We start from the raw sequence: 18,543 nt of genomic DNA, 5'->3' as shown, positions 1-18,543 counted from the left end.
AAGAAGAAAAGACCGTTACTCACCTTTGTAACTGTTGTTCTTCGAGATGTGTTGCTCATATCCATTCCAAACCCACCCTCCTTCCCGGCAAGAAGGAACTGAAGGGTGGCCGGGTCAGCTGGGGTATATATACGGTGCCATAGCGGCGCCATTGCAAGGGTAAAAAAGTCTTCCGACGAACGTGCATACGGCGCGCGCACACCTAACTGGAATGGATATAAGCAACACATCTTGAAGAACAGTTACAAAGGTGAGTAACCGTCTTTTATGTTGACTGTGCATTGTACAAAGCAGAAGTTAGTTATCTGTATTGCAATAACACCTTAAGGTATCTCAAAAGGATCAGTGCAGCACTGTGCAAGGCATTACTCCCAACACAAATATGCTCCCTGCCACAAAGAGCTTACAATCAGCGTTTTATCAGTTTCTGTTGTTCCAAAAAGAATGAAACCTATAATAACCTACATATACTAACTTTAAAGTCTGCATGGCCAAATTTAAAGAGTTATACAGAGATGGTTCTCCATGGCAGGTCAGATCTACAGCTTTCTCCAGAGCAGTTATATGCTTTCTTGGGTTTCCTATAAGTAAAAACAAAAAATAAAACTCACCTGAAATGGTAAAATAGCAGAAAAATGTACAATTGTAAGATTTTTTTTTAATTTATACTGATACAGTATGAAATACATAAACAAAATATCCTAATGTGAACTGTATCACAAATTGTTTTAGTAACAATACTCTTTAGTACTTACGTTGTCCTTTACATCCTCAAAGCACTGTACAAACATTAAATCACTCAAAGCACCTAAACAAGGTAGTAGTTATCCCAATTTTACAGATGGCGTAGTAGACAAGGGGAGGTTAAATGACTTGCCTGAAGCCACAACAGTTTATTAGTGGTAGAACATACATTAGAAATCAAGAGTTCCTGTTTCTCAGACTCACCTCTAATCCTCCATTAACTACAATTACAAAGTTAAAACAGATAACAAGGAGAAGAAAATAACCAGCAGCAGAAAAAAAGTTTTTTTTTCATATGATATTTGAAATATTGATGAGGGAGAAATATAAGAAGGCTGTTCCAAACGGGAAGAGCTCCTAGAAGACGGCTCTCGCACCAAATCATGAAAATGTATATAAAAGAGGAAGTTGGTGAGAGAGGAAAAAGAGAGAATGAAGGGCAGGCAATAGAGAAAGTCATGTGTTGGCACTCAATACAAATTACATGCACAAAGTTATCAAGAGAAAATCAACACTGAAATTTGATTTCTGCTCTTAAAACATACATATATTTATATTCCTAAGCATAAGTAGACTCCCTGACCAATCAGAAACTTATCTTAAAACAGGCTACAATCCTGCAATTAGATCCACTAACATGGACCCCTACACCCTTCTGGTGCTCTACTAACTTCATTAGGGTCTGCCTGTATGGAACAAGTTGGCAAGATCAGGGCTATAGAGTGCAACAGTTATAGTGATGACAATGATTCTCTAATACGAAAGGATACTTCTTTCCTACCTGAAAGTTCTGTCAACTTTTCAGCTCTTTTACTCTTAGTTACAATTATACCAATCTGCAAGAAATAGTTCTATTAGTGAGTTATCAATTTGATCTACATTCTTAGTATACCCTGTGTATTGTTATATAGATCTTTTTGGATCAGTGCTTATAATACCCACATATTTCTCTGCAGCCTTTCTTTGCAAGCACAGTAATTTAAAGCACAGCTCTCATTTTGAGATACAGGAAGTTACTAGCACAACTCCCTTTGTATTAAGATGAAAATATATTCTTAATTCTTCACTCTATTGGTACCTCTAGCCCCTAAGGACTAAAATGTCTCTTTATATCCTCTTTCTGGCATTAAGAATGCAATTCCAAATCCTAATTGTGTTAGCATTTGTACTTCAGAAAACTGTAAATCAATATTCAATTGAATTCTCATCCTCACCAATTCAGAGGAAAACAAAAATGACACAAGATCAGGGGAGAAAGGGGAAAAGACTAATATTAATTTAAAATAATCTGTTGAAAAATGTTTAATTAAAATTAAATGAAAACTTCAAAATAGTTCTTCCAACTTTGTTTTCAGACAGCTGCTTAATCAGTAACAATTAATCTGGTTTCCCACACAGGTGTACATACCTACCTGACTAATAGGATTTTGGTCAAAGTATTCTTCAACAAAATATTCCAATAACTATAAAAAAAGTTTGAGTATTAAGATAATTAAACACATCAGTCATTTCATATCTGTTAAAATGACAGTACTTATAAAACCATTTAGAACCTGTAACACCCCCATCCTCCCACCCTCTGCCCATGACACTCCTTGGGTGCACAGTACCTTTCAGAAACTTTAGAAAAATCTCAGCTTACATTAAGTACATAGTAACTATACTACTATTATTTCTGCAGCAAATTTTAAATAGATCTAACAGCATTAGTTAGAATTAAGACAACAGCTGAAATTTTAGTCTTTAATACAGGTCAGTGGTAATGATTACTGAGTTATTTTCTACAACCAATAATCTTGTTAACAAAAATTAAGGTTGTACACACACATTTAACATTAAGCATGTGTGTACACCAATGAAGTCAATGGAATTACTCATGTCCATAAAGCTAAACACATGTAACTGTTTGCAGGAACAGAACAAGGACTAAGTCATATTTAGCCAAACTTATTCCACTTTCCATATGGCTCAAATTCACTAACCAAAACTAAGCAGTATTTTGGTCAACACATGGAAGATTAGAGTTATTTTGAACAGAGTGTCTTCCCCATTCACACAAAAGAAATATTGATAATTACTTAATTTTTAAAAAGCTATGAAGTTTAAACAAAACGTGTTCCCCTAATTCACACCAAGGACCCTACATTATCCATACTTCTGAACACATGGAAGATATTACAGCAGTGGTGGACAACCTGCAGCCTGCATGCGGCCCATCAGGATAATCTGATTGCGGGCCCCAAGACATTTTGCTGACAATGACCGTCCACAGGCACAGCCCCCCATGACCACGGTTCTCCGTTCCTGGCCAATGGGAGCTACAGAAAGAAGTGGGCCGCAGGGACATGCTGGCTACTGCTTCTCGCAGCTTCCACTGGGAACTATGGCCACTGAGAGCTGCAGGGGGCCATGCTTGTGGTTAATATCAGCAAAATATCTTGTGGCCTGCAATCAGATTACCCTGATGGGATGCAGGTGGTCCACCACATATTACAGGGAAAAGAGAAAAATGGAGTATTTGATTCAGCAAAATGTGAAACTTTTTCCTATGTTAGCTAAAACTGTTGCCATAAATATGGCACATAATGTTTTATTTGTATAGGAAATCAGAATACACATTTTAAAACAACTTTAATGCTTAGTATTGTCAGGGCAACATCTTATCATCTCCATCAAGTTCAGTCCTCTGCAGTTAGTCATACCTATCTAAACTGGAGTAAGTCACTATCACAGACTCAAGCAGGACCTATGAAGCATATTTTCAGCACAAAAAATTAAAAAATTATTTTTAAGAAGTGCAAAGTATATTTGTTCCCTTTCCACTGCATGCTGCGGGTGATACCCCACAGTCTGCCAACTCCCACATTTTTTGTATGGCACTTCCTGTTATTTAAACTTCTCCACAGCCCTCCTAACATAATTATTATTACTAATTACTTCTGTAGTGCTTAATGATGCCAAACAGCCCCACTGTACTAGCTACTGTACACACAAAGATAGCCTTTACCTCAGAGCACAGAGTTTGAAACAGTATTTCCCAAATGGGTGGTCCCAACCCAACAGTGGATTACAGGAATATTCTAGACGGATCACCACAACCAGGGCCAGACTAACCCATCACTGCACAGCATACACTTCTCCCAGCCTGGTGAAAGTGGGAGGCTAGAGAGCAAGCCCACCCCATATTCATCCCACAGCGGAAGCTCCTCTCCCATGGGGCTGAGCCCAGCTTCCTACTCCAGGTATTGCAACCTGGTAGCTGGGACTGCAGTCTCACCCACGCAAATTTGCTCACCATGGAGGGTCAGCAAGGCCAAATTTGAGAGAGAAGTGCTGTGCCCTTGTGCACCAGGTCACAACATCTGGAGGGGGACACACCCTGGAGAGGAGCTGCCACTGCGGGATCAATGCAGGGCGGACTCACTCTCCAAACATGCCCTTCCTCTCCTAGTCCTCGCACTGGGCCAAGATTAAGGTTGCAGTGCCAGAGCAGAGGGTGCATACATGTAATGGTGGGTTACAAAAGAAAAAAAAAAACCCCAAGACCAAATGCTGTCGGTGAGTCACCTAAGTACGAATTCTGGGAATCACTGATCTAGAGTTTGGAAAATATGCAAGACAAACAACAGAAAAAGAGGGAAGAGGCAGATGGGAGCATTAACATAAGTATTAGTCAAAGGTAGTTGCAATCCTGTTTGAGTCCAGATGAATGTGATCTGCAGACATCACAACAAAGGTAGATGAATATACTTTTGATAAAATAAATACCTTTAAGGTACACGTAAGCCTGTTAGGTTTTAAATCTTGGTCCTCCATAGTTCTTGATCCATCTACCACCACATAAAGGTGACGCATCTGAATCATAATCATAAAGGATATTAATTCCGCAAATTCTTGGTTTGAAACAAATGAACTTTTAGAACTCACATTAAACACATTTATAAGACAGTAATTTAAAATAACTGTTTATTTCAAGTAAATTAAATAGACAACATGTATAGCCTTCTCTGTCACATTGGCAATATTTAGAGTACGGAACAGCATAATGGCCTTTATGGAGTCTTTGGTGGCTGCTGATTAAAGAGGTTAAGTTCCTCTCCATCCTCCCTTTACAATGTGAGCAGAGATCTTCTCCTGATAAATGATCACTGTATTCATCTTCTCTCAAAAGATGGATTATGGAATAATAATATTTTGTATTTATATCATTTCAACTGAGGAAGTCAGTGTTTTACAAATCAATCAGTTCTCACAACTGGTCTGAATTGGGAGGACAGATAGTTCAGTGGTTTGAGCACTGGCCTACTAAACCCAGGGTTGTGAGGTCAATCCTTGAGAGGGCCATTTAGGGATCTGGGGCAAAAGTCTGTCTGGGGATTTGTCCTGCCTTGAGCAGGGGGTTGGACTAGAGGACCTCCTGAGGTCCCTTCCAACCCTGATATTCTATGAATTAAGCTAGTACCATTATGCCCATTTTACACACTGGGAAACAGACTGCAAGAAGTTGTCTGATTCAACTGTATCACAAAGCAGGTCCTACCAAAAGAAATAGAACCCAGGTCTCTTGAACATCAGACACTTTCAATATTTAACATACCAAACACCAACTCATGAAAGTCAAAAAAAAATTGTCTGTTGGGACAGAAAGAAACCTCAAACTCATGCACATCAAGTCAGTAAAAATATTTCTTAGATTTGATGCCACTGTTTTCTGAAGAGGGAAAACCACCTCTGTACAAATAATCTCAGACACAACAGAACTAGATCTAACAGTCAAGGGGAATATATAAACATACCATTCCAAGTCTAACTTGCCCATGGTGTTCAAAGATTCTGTTAAAAATACAGAAGGATTTGAGCTAAGACTGTAACATGGGATTCTAAAACAGCATCAATGACTAAAGCCAATCCTACAGTTACATCACATGCTAAATTATCATTAACATCAATGCATTTAAAAGGGAGGAAAGATTAGGTTCTAAATAAGCATACAACTAGGACTGTGAAAAACTGTGGAAGAGGCTCAGTAAAAAAAACAGGGAAGTGAGTCGTATCAAATTTTAATGGAGTTATTTGTTTTGAACTTCTTTGCCACTCTGAAGTATTTACGCAAACATAATATATTTGAAAGTTGGGGGGGGGGTTGCCTTAACATCAATCTGTGAATGAAAACTAGCCTTTGCCTAGAATGTTTTTAGACACAGAATTTTAAACAAAATCAATTTATAATTTGGTACAAATAACACAGCACTATGCAAATATCCAGCCAGTCCAATAATGAACAGATTAAAATAATCTGTATATCAATATTTTGTTAGAGGGCATACAAAGATGGATTCTGCTATTTACATTCAGTTGTCTAGTTGCAGCACACTGCACTACCACATATAAAATATAAGTTTAGGACCCATTTTCTTTGGGAGCAGAGGTATGAACTACCAAGTATCAATGCCCTTAAACAGGTTGAAAAGAAATCTCATATTACTCTTTCTGACACAATTAAGTAAAGATGGAACTATGGAAAGGGAGGCTGAATCTAAGACACAGAATGAGGAAAAAAGAGGGAAAAGAGAAAGTATGTTTACTTATAAATATTGCAGTATGTTTAAACTATCTGATGGGACAATTTTTTCTCAGTATAATTCCTTTGACTTCAACATAGTTACTCCAGAGATGAACTTTTCCTAATGTGTTCTCTGTGCTTCAGAACTTCAGGACTGTTTACCTTTTTCTCTTAGCCTTAAAGAGAATGTCCTCAATAGTTGCTTTCAGTGACCCAGATTCATCTTCTTTCAGAACTTCCCTACAATGAACAATTTATTACATAAAAGTTAGATTAAATTTTCTCTCTTAAAATAAAATAATTAATAAAACAAAGCTTACCATGTTCTTTCATAACCCCCTTCCCAGCGTTTGGTTCTTTCAGGCTCGTCATCCATGTCTGTCCCTCTGTCGAAAACTGCTTGCCTACAATACTGTTAAGGACAATGATTACATCCTTAAAAGCAAAGGCATTTTGCTAAATTCTGTCTGATTAAGTGCCACAGAACACTGGAACTAATGCAATGCATCAGTCTCTGTGTTGACAACAAAAATGTGACTTAAGATGCTCAATTACTTTTGTCAAAACTAGGTCCCTCAATACTAACATGCAGGTAGCACTTTGCCCTGTGCATGGGTGAAGTGCTGAGCGTACAACGGCTGAATAACGCCGCGCCCGGGGAAACACGTTCCGTGCATTTGTTGTGCCCGGTTAGTTTTTATGTCAATGACGCTCACACCCGCGCCTCACAAAGGGGAGGGCAGGGCGGTTATTTAAAGCAAATTTCCTACAGAGCTGAAGGGGGCCCCGAGAGCCTGAGGCGGGGCCACTCTGCCTAGCGCCGTTACCCGGGCGCCCAGGGAGAGGCGGGGCCGAGGCAACAGCCCGGCGGCCTGTGGGCGACTCTACTTTCCCCTCGGCCCCGACCTGCTCCTGCCACCCGCGCGCCCCGCTCTCCCAGGCCGGCTGGAGTGCTTAGCGAGGCGACGCGCGGATCCCAGCGCACGGCACTGACCTGCCAGGACTGCGCTCGAGCTCCCCGCGACAATCTCGGAAACACCCCCGCCCGCGCGCACACACACACACCCGCTCGGTGCCGTTGCAACTCGTCCGACCGGCGCGCCCGGCTGCGGGAGGAACGTTCCGGCTTCAGGAAGGGCCGGCCTGGAACTGCAGGGAGTGGTGCCCGGCCCCCGCGGGGCGCTACACGGGAGTAACGCACATTCTCCCCCGGTCAGGCCCAGGCCGCCGAAGGGGACGCCTCTCCCTCCAGCCGCGCCGACCCGTTACTCTGCAAGGCTGCTGTGGGTCGGCCCACAGAGCTGTCCCCTCTCGTGGCCTCTGAACCTTTGGGCTCTTTCGCCCATTATGTTCAAATCTGTCTGTGAGGAGGTAAGAGGAGTTAAGTGGCAGTTGCATAAAGACAAGTTCCAGCTTTGTCTGAACACGAATAGCGCCATATCCCAAACCCCTGAAATGACTCAGCACCTGGGTGGTAAACTGCGTGAAACTAAACCCAGACAAGGCAGAGCTGCTGTGAAAAAGAGGAAAATGTTTCAATTTATTTGTCACCATCACCATGGCAGGCTTGATGGGTACAACACACAATATAGCTAGGAATTAAGAGACACTGAAAAAGCTGGTGCAACATGTGAAACTCTCCCATTAGGCACCATACATCATCATAAGCACCATCACCTTGGTGCTTGGGTAACTACATTAGCTTCCAGTGAAATACCAGATTAAGTTTAATGTCCTGGTTTGACCTTCAAAACTGTCTAAAGGATTGGACAAGTGGTCTTCAATACTGCCATCAAGCTGTGCTCTGCAAGAACAAAAATGAGACTAGTGGAAGCTGATACAGCAGCTGATAGCTGTGAAACTCCCTTAAAAGCTAAGATTGGGGCAAACCTTGCCACTGTCCGAATAAAAGACAAGACATCTCTCTACCCTAACTTACAATACTAAGAAATATTTAATAAAAAATCCATGTGCTGGGCAAGGATGTATTTATATCTAGAATATTCTCTTGATTTAGAGTTTGTAAGGCACTCCAGGATTGACACTGATGGTTAGCACAGCATCTATACCAAAGACAGACTGATCTAGTCAGATCCAGAAGTAGCCTTAACCTAGGACAAATAATTTATCACACAACTGTTAGTTCTCTACTCTAATTACTTGACAAAGATCCCAGTCCTCCAAAGACTGTTTGCATAGTGTGAATACCTCCAAAATCAGTGGGACTACTCACAGGGTTTAGAGTTCTGCAGGTTCATAAATCTATAGGATTGGGGCAAAATTCCTGTTCACTTAGATATAAATTAATCTTGTTTCCTATATAATAATATTGTTTCTCTTGGTCATTTGCTATGATTCACATAGTGCCAGATTGTGGAGGTTTCATGCCAATTGTTCATAAATAAATTTGTTTCATAGGGAATGTGTTATCAAGGAAGTATGATTTTCCACCAGATTAAAGCACTAGTTCTAAAAATACCTGTGTAAATAATCTTTATTTTAGTCATTAACTGAAGTATCTGAGAGGTAGGATTTATACATTAAAATACAGTATTACGTGTAAGTTACTGTACATCTACTTTTTCCATTTGTTGAATGTTCCCTAATGATACTGTTATAGTCTAGAGCAATGGCCCCAAATAGGGTAGTAACACTCTTGTAAGACACAGAGTCTCTAATTCAGGGGTTCTCAAACTAGGGGTTGGGACTCCTCAGGGGGTTGTGAGGTTATTACATGGGGTCGCGAGCTGTTAGCCTCCACCCCAAACCCTGCTTTGCCTCCAGCATTTATAATGGTGTTAAATAAATACATTTATTAGGGGGGGTTGTACTCAGAAGCTTGCTATGTGAAAGTCACCAGTACAAAAATTTGAGAACCACTGTTGTAATTGTTTTACTTCTACACAGTAGTGTAATAAAGAGGGGTGAAAACATCTATTTGATAGGGCTCCGTGACTAATCAACAGAAAAATTTTGAACAAACAAAAAATTAATTTTTACAAATCAAATAGAATCTCAGACTTTGACCTCAGAATGCTTTCCCTGGGGCCAGGAACCTGTTTCATTGGGATAATATACTTTGTTTAGGATTTTTTGTAATAAAACATCATTACAAAACCTATGGACAGTTACTTGACTCATACATGAAATCTCCCAACTTTTATTACATGGAACAACAATATTATGAGTGGGTGTGATAATTGCTATGAGGAAGAGAAACAGCCCACAAAAGCTTATGCTACAATAAATTTGTTAGTCTCTAAGGGGCCACAAATATGCCTATTATTTTTAGTATCTAGTAGTTTCTACTTTTTAAGTGTCTAAAATAGTCTCTCATGCAAACTTATTGCATACTCTATATGGAAACCGTTAAAAATAATTTATTTAGTTATTCAAACTTTTGGAAACTACTGGCTCCTATATATCTGACAGCTCTTGGTGTCAAATAGACTTTAAACCCTTTCCAGATCTTGTGTTCAGGTCATACTCAGGGGCATTTTCTAATAAACTAAGACAGTATGGTCAAGTGGACTACACATGGTTTTAAGCCATTGTAATCCATGGCTGACTGACAGACTTCAAGATGGTCATACCGCTTCTGCTTGTCTTGGTTTCCCTATCTATAAAATGGGGATATTTCCCCACTTCACAGGGCGAGAGATGTGGACTGAATGCTGTTTGTATGCTACTCCTAAAATACAAGGTGGTGAGTAAGAATTGAGATTACTCTTCATAAAATAGCTGAATCTTAGTAAGTTTTAACTTAACAGAAGTGTTTCATTGTTCAAAGAGAAGAATATAATTTTATTCAATTCATCTTTTAACATAGTAGGAGAACTATCATTAAAGAGTCCTACACCTGGAATCTTCCAGCATTTAAAATCTTGGGAGTGGTTTCACCCAGTGTTTGTGCAGTCCAGTGTTAATGCAAATCCAGAATAGCAATATAGTCTTGCACAAAACAGTCATCACACAGATTTTCTGGAACAGGACTGTCACACTGCACCCCATATTCTTCATAGTGATATATGATTATGGCATAATTATGATGTATTTTATGCAAGATAGGTTATGTGATATATCATTGAAAAAGTTACAATTTACTGAATATGATTATCCTATTTGTATGCATGTATCACTTTTGTATCTGAAGTTAGGAATATTGACTATGCATCTGTATTACAAATGTGTTTACACATGGGGAATGCCCACTAGACAAAAGTCTCTCAGTCTAGATCGCTGGCTAGGAAGGACCCATTTAGGTTAATGAGCCATTAGGAGAAAACTATAGGCCTTAGAAGGTGAGCCTTCCTGAGGATGCTACAGAAAGCCTCCAGGTTATGGCTGCTGTGACACTAGAGGGACATGTGACCAGAACTCCAGCTTGGGATATCAGTATTTTTCCAATGGCTGGCTTGGGAACCAAGCTTTGAAACAAAGGGTATATGTATATCTACAATGCAAAGTTGTCAACAAAACTTTTGTCTTTCACAGGTAGTTAAAAAAGCCCCTCCCATGAAAGACTAAAGATTTGACAATGCAAGTGGCAGTGTGAACACGACTTTGTGGGCAGGAGCACTCTTCTGCCGACAAAGCTAATGCCACTCATGTGGCTGGAAGTATTTTGTCAGCAAAAGTATGGACAAAGAGCATTTACACACAAACTTTGTCCCTAAAACCTGCATGGTGTAGACAAGCCCAAAGGGTTCCTGCCACATGCAAAAGCTATTTAAGGCAGAGGAGTGACATCATCATGGTTCTTCTCTGACTCCCCAAAGAGACTCCTGGAAACACTTGAGGAACAAAGACTCAACAGGGAGAAGCGCTAGACCCAGGCTAAAGAGATTTTTAGCTTGTGAATGGAACACTTGGTGACTCCAAGCTGTAAGCCAGTGCAGCTTGCCCCTTACGAATCTGCAGCCTGCTTGTATCCTCACTTAAGGTGAAGATTTGCTATTCATAGCAAATCTATGCAGAATATTAAACATAGTTTAAATGTTTTGTTTATTTGCTAGGTAATCTGCTTTGATCTGTTTGCTATCCCTTATAATCACTTAAAATCTATCTTGTAGTTAATAAACTTGTTTTTCCTTTGCCTAAGACCATTGTGTGGGAGTCATAACTCAGGATAAAAAGCTGTTGTATATTCCTCTCCACATTGAGGGAGGGAGTAACTTTAAAGAACTTATGCTGTACAGTTCTCTGAGCAGTGCAAGTTGGCATAATTTTGGGTTTACAATCCAGAGGGAGGTGCATGCCTGAGTAGTTGGGAAGTTCCTTAGCTGGAGCCTTCCGATGTAGGGCTGGTCACAGCATCTGAATGTAACTCCAGCTAGGTGTATCCTGACCTATGCGTGGGCTGGGTAGCTTGTCACAACAGTACAGCGTAAAGGAAGCCCAGGCTGATGGGTCAAGGGGACTCAGTGGAGCCCCAGCTCCAGATGGCACCCCAGGGGAAACCTGTCACAAGGACATTTCCTCCAGATCAAATGTCTTGTTCACCACTGTGCCTGATATCATGCTAGTAATGTTTCTGTGGTCCCTTTGAAAAGATTTCCCTGACAAAAAACTGATGGAAGCTGCGTACTCAGTCTTGCATCTGGGTGGCCTATCTTATGCCTTTCCAAGAGAGGATGGGTTTCAGCACAGATGTTGCAGATACTGTAAAGCTTCTGAGGAAGTTTTCAGGCAATAAGGAATACAAATACGACTTCAAGACTAAGATACAAACCTTTGACTGAACACACACAGTCTAGTTCCTTGTAAGGACTACAATAAATAGGTGGGTGAAATTATAAAATACAGTCCCCTTTAACTTGAGTAAGAGTTTAAGTTGTACTAGGTAACTGCCTGGTAGAGCAGTGGGTGCACAGAATTCAGAGTTTTATATATAAAACAGGCACAAAGCCCAGTGAATGAAGTATATTCCCTCTGAGAAACCAATCTAAAATGGCTTGTGATGCTTCTGAAAACATGAGGTATAGATCAGTCAGAGTCAGCAACCTCACTGAAGAGTAGCTGCATCAGCTAATGCATATCTTTACGTTTAAATGGGTATTCAGATAATGGAAAAATATATATTCAACTTTGACAGCTTTATTGATGTGAAAGAAACTAGTGAAATACTACGTTACGCTCAATCTACTAAAGTGAACAGCTCAATGTAGAATATTTTTTTCAGTTGCAAGTTAAAAAAAACACTCACTCAATTTTACTACAATTCTTGGGTAATGTTTCTGTTTCTGGAAGTGAAGTCTTCCAAAAGAACATATTACTAGATAAAGAGCCAACCATGTGCACTCACATTTTCGGAAATCTCACCTTCTTAAAAAAAAACAAGCACTAATTAATATGGTAATTGACTAATTAATATGGTCATTGCAACAGTCACTTAGAATTTAGATACCAAGAAAAGTATTTTCAAAACACTTGGTTAGGAATATAAAGGTTAATAGAATGAGTGCTTCTCTTTAGCTCTCATTTCAGCTTCACTTAATAAACTCAAAGAAACTGATATGCAGCTTGGTTTAATTATACAGCTTAAAAAACAAGTGACAACATTAGATACAAGTCAGTAGTCTTTGTATGAAAATAGTATTGGTCTTAATCATGTTGACTAGATATCCAGTTGAAATGCAGCTGCTTTACTTGCTGCATGCTAATTATGTCAGATAAAGTGTGGCCCCAAATGTAGGTTTATAAAACCACACACCAACAGAAAATGTTTTCACTATTTTATTTAAAATTCTAATGGAAACAGATTAAAAGAACCCACATTATTTCTTGTACTATTTGCAACCCAAATATTTTAGCATTGGTCCAGCACATGAGAATGAGAGTCAAATTGACTAAAAGGAATAATCTATTTCCATCATCCAAACAGTGTGAAATGTGGAAGGAAAAAAAAAAAAAAGAAAAAGGAAAATCAGATTTTTGAAAAATGATTTTATTGAAGGTATTCAGTAACATAGGCTAAAATATACTTTTAGAAGCACAAACTTGCTTACCTTTAAGAGCAGTTATGTGAAAAATTATTTACTTAAAAACAATATTTTCTGTAAGTTGCACTCTTATATTTTGATGTGATACTTAAAATGGTCTGCAGTATATAGTTTTTTTTTAATTAGGTATAAAAGTGTTCTGGAATTTCCATTAAGAGTCACTTCCTTTTTCTCTTAGAGAATATTTAAAAAAAAAAAAAAATTAGCAGCTAGGATGGGAATTTAAGCCTGAAAAAGGAAGATTCAGAATTTTATTACAACCACTGAACTTCACTTTGGTTTTAGTTTATTTAGGCACCTATCAAATTATTTTAATTACAAGAGTCAAACATTTTGGCTACTTAAAAAAAATGGTCAAAGTTAATTGCATCAGACAATGGATTGACTTAGTTCTGCTAAATATGGTTTATTTAGCAGAAGACAACTGCTCACAGGAACATCCAGATTCGGCATATAGTCACACACAGTTACAAATCATACATAAGCCATAAAAAGATTAACTGGTTATTCTAAATACATGCCTGTACAATACATTTTTTTAATCTAAAATACAAATGTAGATGTTTTTAAAAAAAGCAAAATATATTCACATTTAATTTCACGTTTTCATTAGTTACACATGATATTGGTCTCATTAATACAATTACTTATGCAACTTAACTCATTCCTAAACAAATGGTTAATCATGACCCTATGAAGGAGTGGTTACAGTGGGATATATGCACACTGCAGGAGTGAAATTTTGAAGGCCACAGAGCTTACTGTTTATGTAAGCAACACAGATCCATATGTGTTGCAATTAGGAGCCAGAAGAGATACAACATTATCAGGAAACTGCTTTTCAAAATTAGGGCATACCATATGGAGTAGAGAACAAAACTGGGGAATAAGTCAATATGCAGACGAGGGGAATAATATTTAAAGTCCTCAACCATTGCTGAGGACGAGAGGGAAGTCTGCAACTTAATATTAAACTTTTAGATAACAAACCTTGGACCTGAATTGTTCCCAGGCAAAAATGACAGGCTTCAAATAGAACAGATTCCTTGTCTGGTTTGTTAGAGGCTGTACTCAATAGTAAACAAGGTATCAAAATTTATTACATTGAGGTAACTAAAAACTGAGGCTGTTGGTGGGGTGGGTTTTTGTTTGATTTTTAACCAATAAAACAAAAAGGGGTTTTGTTTCTCAGCAGCAACCAAAGCCATTTTATAACCCATTGTTACAAAACTGGACATAACCCATGTGGTGATTCTAATTTGTTTCCTTCTTTTCTCCTCTATGATCTCCGATGGTCATAATCACTGACCATCCTTTTTATGTGCGACAGTTTACTCTTCAGTTTCTTGCACTGTGCCTTTTTGTTCTTATAGTCTGCTGACTAAAAAACAAACACACAACCAAATGTGGCATTAGACCAACCAGAATTCTCTACAAGTAATTTTTTTTCATATGAAAAGGGCTCTAGGGCAGCACATTAATATAAAAATCCATTTTAAATAAAATTATAAGTCTCAGAGTTATAAAAGTCAGTAAATGTCAGTTTGAGTCCTATCTGGAAAAGGTTCCCAGGAATCTAAGCAGCTCATCTGTTTACACACTATTCTGGCAGTCTGTATAATGATAGGAGTACTTGTGGCATAAGCTTAGGGCTTGGCTATACTGGAGAGTTGCAGTGCTGGTGGTGGGTTTACAGCGCTGCAACTTAGTAACTGTCCACACCTGCAAGGCACATCCAGCGCTGCAACTCCCTGGCTGCAGCGCTGGCTGTACACCTGGTCTGCTTGGGGTGTAATGATTGCAGCGCTGGTAATGCAGCGGTGCTCATCAAGTGTGGCCAGCAAAAGCGCTGTTATTGGCCTCCAGGGTATTAGGAGGTATCCCAGAATTCCTGTCCACAACAAACCGGAAGAATGGCTAAACTGCGAGCTCCCCGAGCTACTTATCTAAAAAACAAACACAGCTGCTCTTGCTCCAGCGAGCGAGCAGAGGCAGGGGAATTGCTTTGGAATGTTCACAGCTGTTTGCTTGAGGAGAGAGGGAGTCCGTGTTGAGCAGCTGCTTATGTGGTCTGAAGGCTATTTAGGAGTGCATAATTTTGCATTTACTGAGTAAGAGAGGTGGGGGAAGGGCTCGAAACTTTAAAATGATTGAAGGTAGGCACTGTGTATCTTCCAGTCCTCAGAACTTGCAAGGCAGGGAGCTGAGAACAGTGTCAGCTCCAAAAATCCACTCTCTCTGTCTCCCCATGCTCCTTGTCACACTCCACCCCACCCCCATGTTTTGAAAAGCACGTTGCAGGCCACTTGAACCTGGGATAGCTGCCCACAATGCACCACTCCCAACAGCGCTGCAAATGCTGCAAATGTGGCCACACTGCAGCACTGGTAGCTGTCAGTGTGGCCACACTGCAGCGCTTTCCCTACACAGCTGTACGAAGACAGCTGTAACTCCCAGCGCTGTACAACTGTAAGTGTAGCCATACCCTTACTCTGAAACCTGTATAATGATAAACACTTGGACTTTTAAGTTACTTTTATACTGTAAAAAAGATAATAAAAAAATACTCCAGTTCCTTTACCAGCTTAACTAGCCTGCTGTAAGAAGAATCCATTCTTATAGGAACTTCCAAGGTTTGGGGAAAAAAAAACAAAAAACAAAAAAAAACCCACAACACACAAATGTGTATTGGTGACCACCAAGTAGGGAATCATATGTAAATAAGCCCAGACACAGTCTGATCAAGAGAGAGGAGTTGCAAGCCCTCCTATGCAAGGTCCAAAGCAGCTTCCCAAGTACCAGTAGCAAAAATATTGCCAATACCTAGGAAGTACATAGTCTCTTTTTGGGGTGGGGGGGGAAACTAACTTACATTTTTTTTTTTTTTAACTCTTGAGTGGCAGTACTGGAGTTGAAAACTATTTGCCTTGTGTTCTTTCTTCGAGCATTCAGAGTTCATTTTTAAGGCTTTGTTCTACAGCCATGAGGGTTAGAAACTATTTTACTAAAAAGCTGACAATCTCATGTAATAAACTAGTTCTATCACCTGGGGCATTAAGACAGACACTAAATATCATGAGATATTTGCTATAAAGTTGTGAGAGTTGGCAACATCTCATGTACTGTTCAAAGTTTTCAAAAGTGGCAATCAGAAGATACTGTTCTCTCATGTGTGCAGAAGTTTCAGATTTAGATTAAATAAGAGCAAAACTATTATTTAACTTCTACAAAGATAAAACCAGCAAAGATAGGAAAGACCTGTTTATCCATTCAGTATCTCCCTGCCAATGCAATCTTAGTCCCTTACGAAAGTTTGCCTACAAATGCATACAGTTTGACAGATTAAATCAGGAGAAGCCCAATACTTGAAAACCAGGAATGTTGCATATTAGGATTGAGGGACAAGGGAATCTTGCCCCACACTTAACTTTTGCCAGTGCTTTATTAGTCCTGCTATTTAACTGGCATTCTGTCTGCCTACAAAATGCTTTAAGCATATTGAAGTCTTTACTCAGTTGCCATTAATTCAGTACTGTGATAGCTGGAGTCATCTCACCACAAACACCCATTATATTATGGCCATACTGAGAAGCATCTCAACAGGTTTTGAGGTAGTTTAGGCCAATTTCAGTTCTGGTATAAGCAGTCACAACTAGACTGACTGACTACACTGGAGATGTGTCAAGACAGGGTTAGACTTCTTGAATTTTCTGCTCAAGCCCAAGTTAGAGATCTGCTAAAAGAAAAGTACTTGGCACCTGCTTCCAGTGGTTATCACTCTGTATGTGAGTTGGACAGGGAGAAAAGGAAGGAAGATTTTATTTATTTATTTTACACACACGTTAAGTCCTTAGAAATAACAAACAAGAATAAGAGAACCTTATGATACTTACTGCTTTTATATCCTTCATCCTATTGTACTCATCAGCAGCAACCTATAATTAGGGAGAAAATTAAATTAAGGAGGACAGTTCATGTCAGTGTTATGAACAACACAGGTTTAACATCCTATTAAACGGTTTTGAGTTGTTAACCATATATTTGGAAAAACATCTAAAAAGTTACAAAGAAAGGCAGTTGAACTACAGAGGATGTAAAAATAGTCTTCGGGTGTCAGCCTGGTAGACAGTCTGAGGGATTTAGAGCTAGAAATCTGTTTGTGTTGGCATGTACCATATATCCTATTCTCTCAGAGGAGAAAGGCCCATTTAATAAAAATCTGAAGGAGGTTGGGAATGCTATTCAAGGCTGGACAAAAATTCTGATATTGACAGAAGAGATCATCAGTATTTCTTCCAGTACATGGATAGTTTTTTAATCCCAGGCCAAGATCTAGAACTCTGGAACAGGGTCTAAGAGATATGACAATCTTACTATCAAAATATCAGGAAGTTTTTCACCCTATTTGTAGAAGTTTTCCATTTACAAAGATCTTCATATCCCATTAAAATTTTAATAAAACCTCTACATTCTGAAAAGCTCCTTTTTCAAATTCAAATTCATTAAGTTTTGCATGATCAGTTCACTAACTCTAAGTTTACTTGCTACATAGTATTTGTATGACAAAGCTAGCATTCCTGGTACATAGCATATATTTTTGCATACATTAATTAAGCGCCCTATCCTTCACAATCCCCCCCGCCCACACACAAGATATCCTGCATAAACATTCAAGTTATCCATGGAAATACCTTATATTCCTCACTGTCTTCACTATAGTAATCCAACTCTTTATCCAGTCGAGAGAGTGTTTACTGACTTCATCAAGTTCAGCCTGCAAACTCTTGTATTCTTGTATCTGGAGTCAAAGTCTCGCTTATATGCTTGCCTTTGTTGATCTGTTGTTATTGGTGGGTATTCCCTAGGGGAAAATTGGTGGCAGGAAGGTGCAGGAAGGAGAGAGGGGGAAAAAAAGTCACTTGTTACATATGGTATGGGCTATCTTCAGCTGTATAAACAGAAAGCATTTGTTTATCCATTTGATGGAGAGTGAGAGTGCGAGTGCATCTTAAGTTTTGGATGAAAGTTACTGCGCCTGACAGGAAACTAGTGGCACTGGTAGGGCCACATAGCAAGCTCCTTATTTCCTGTTACAGCTTTCTCCTTTATGTGAAAAGAGCCCTTTAATACTTGCTATTTTCTCCCTGTGAAATAATTCTGTAATTACGTCACCTCTCAATCTCCTTTCTGATAAACTAAACAGACTGATCACTTCAAATTTCTCACTACAAGACC

The 18,543-nt window shown here is 39.2% G+C and overlaps 2 protein-coding genes across 5 annotated transcripts in view; both read right to left on the bottom strand.

Moving 5' to 3' along the window:
- Nucleotides 1-7,430, bottom strand: part of LOC115653048 (general transcription factor IIH subunit 2) — a 33,230-nt gene extending 25,800 nt beyond the window's left edge. For 2 of the 4 annotated variants that reach the window (XM_030565682.1, XM_030565685.1), the window contains exons 1-8: nt 7,302-7,379; nt 6,628-6,719; nt 6,470-6,547; nt 5,541-5,577; nt 4,513-4,599; nt 2,157-2,207; nt 1,526-1,580; nt 476-581 (exon numbers count right to left, since the gene is read on the bottom strand). In XM_030565682.1, the coding sequence (XP_030421542.1) occupies nt 476-581; nt 1,526-1,580; nt 2,157-2,207; nt 4,513-4,599; nt 5,541-5,577; nt 6,470-6,547; nt 6,628-6,683 (470 nt within the window). In that variant the 5' untranslated portion in view covers nt 6,684-6,719; nt 7,302-7,379. Of the gene's footprint in view, nt 1-475; nt 582-1,525; nt 1,581-2,156; nt 2,208-4,512; nt 4,600-5,540; nt 5,578-6,469; nt 6,548-6,627; nt 6,720-7,301 lie in introns of those variants that run through there. The other 2 variants (XM_030565683.1, XM_030565684.1) reach the window with 2 other exon arrangements.
- A 5,840-nt stretch (nt 7,431-13,270) lies between these two features.
- Nucleotides 13,271-18,543, bottom strand: part of OCLN (occludin) — a 30,450-nt gene continuing 25,177 nt past the window's right edge. The window contains 5 exon segments of the mRNA XM_030567871.1: nt 13,271-14,689; nt 17,202-17,243; nt 18,000-18,058; nt 18,061-18,108; nt 18,111-18,169. Of these exon segments, the coding sequence (XP_030423731.1) occupies nt 14,588-14,689; nt 17,202-17,243; nt 18,000-18,058; nt 18,061-18,108; nt 18,111-18,169 (310 nt within the window). The 3' untranslated portion in view covers nt 13,271-14,587.

The sequence above is a fragment of the Gopherus evgoodei genome, chromosome 6 (genome assembly GCF_007399415.2).
Source record: "Gopherus evgoodei ecotype Sinaloan lineage chromosome 6, rGopEvg1_v1.p, whole genome shotgun sequence".
Taxonomy (NCBI): Eukaryota; Metazoa; Chordata; order Testudines; family Testudinidae; genus Gopherus; species Gopherus evgoodei.
This window is presented reverse-complemented; position numbering and strand designations above follow the sequence as displayed.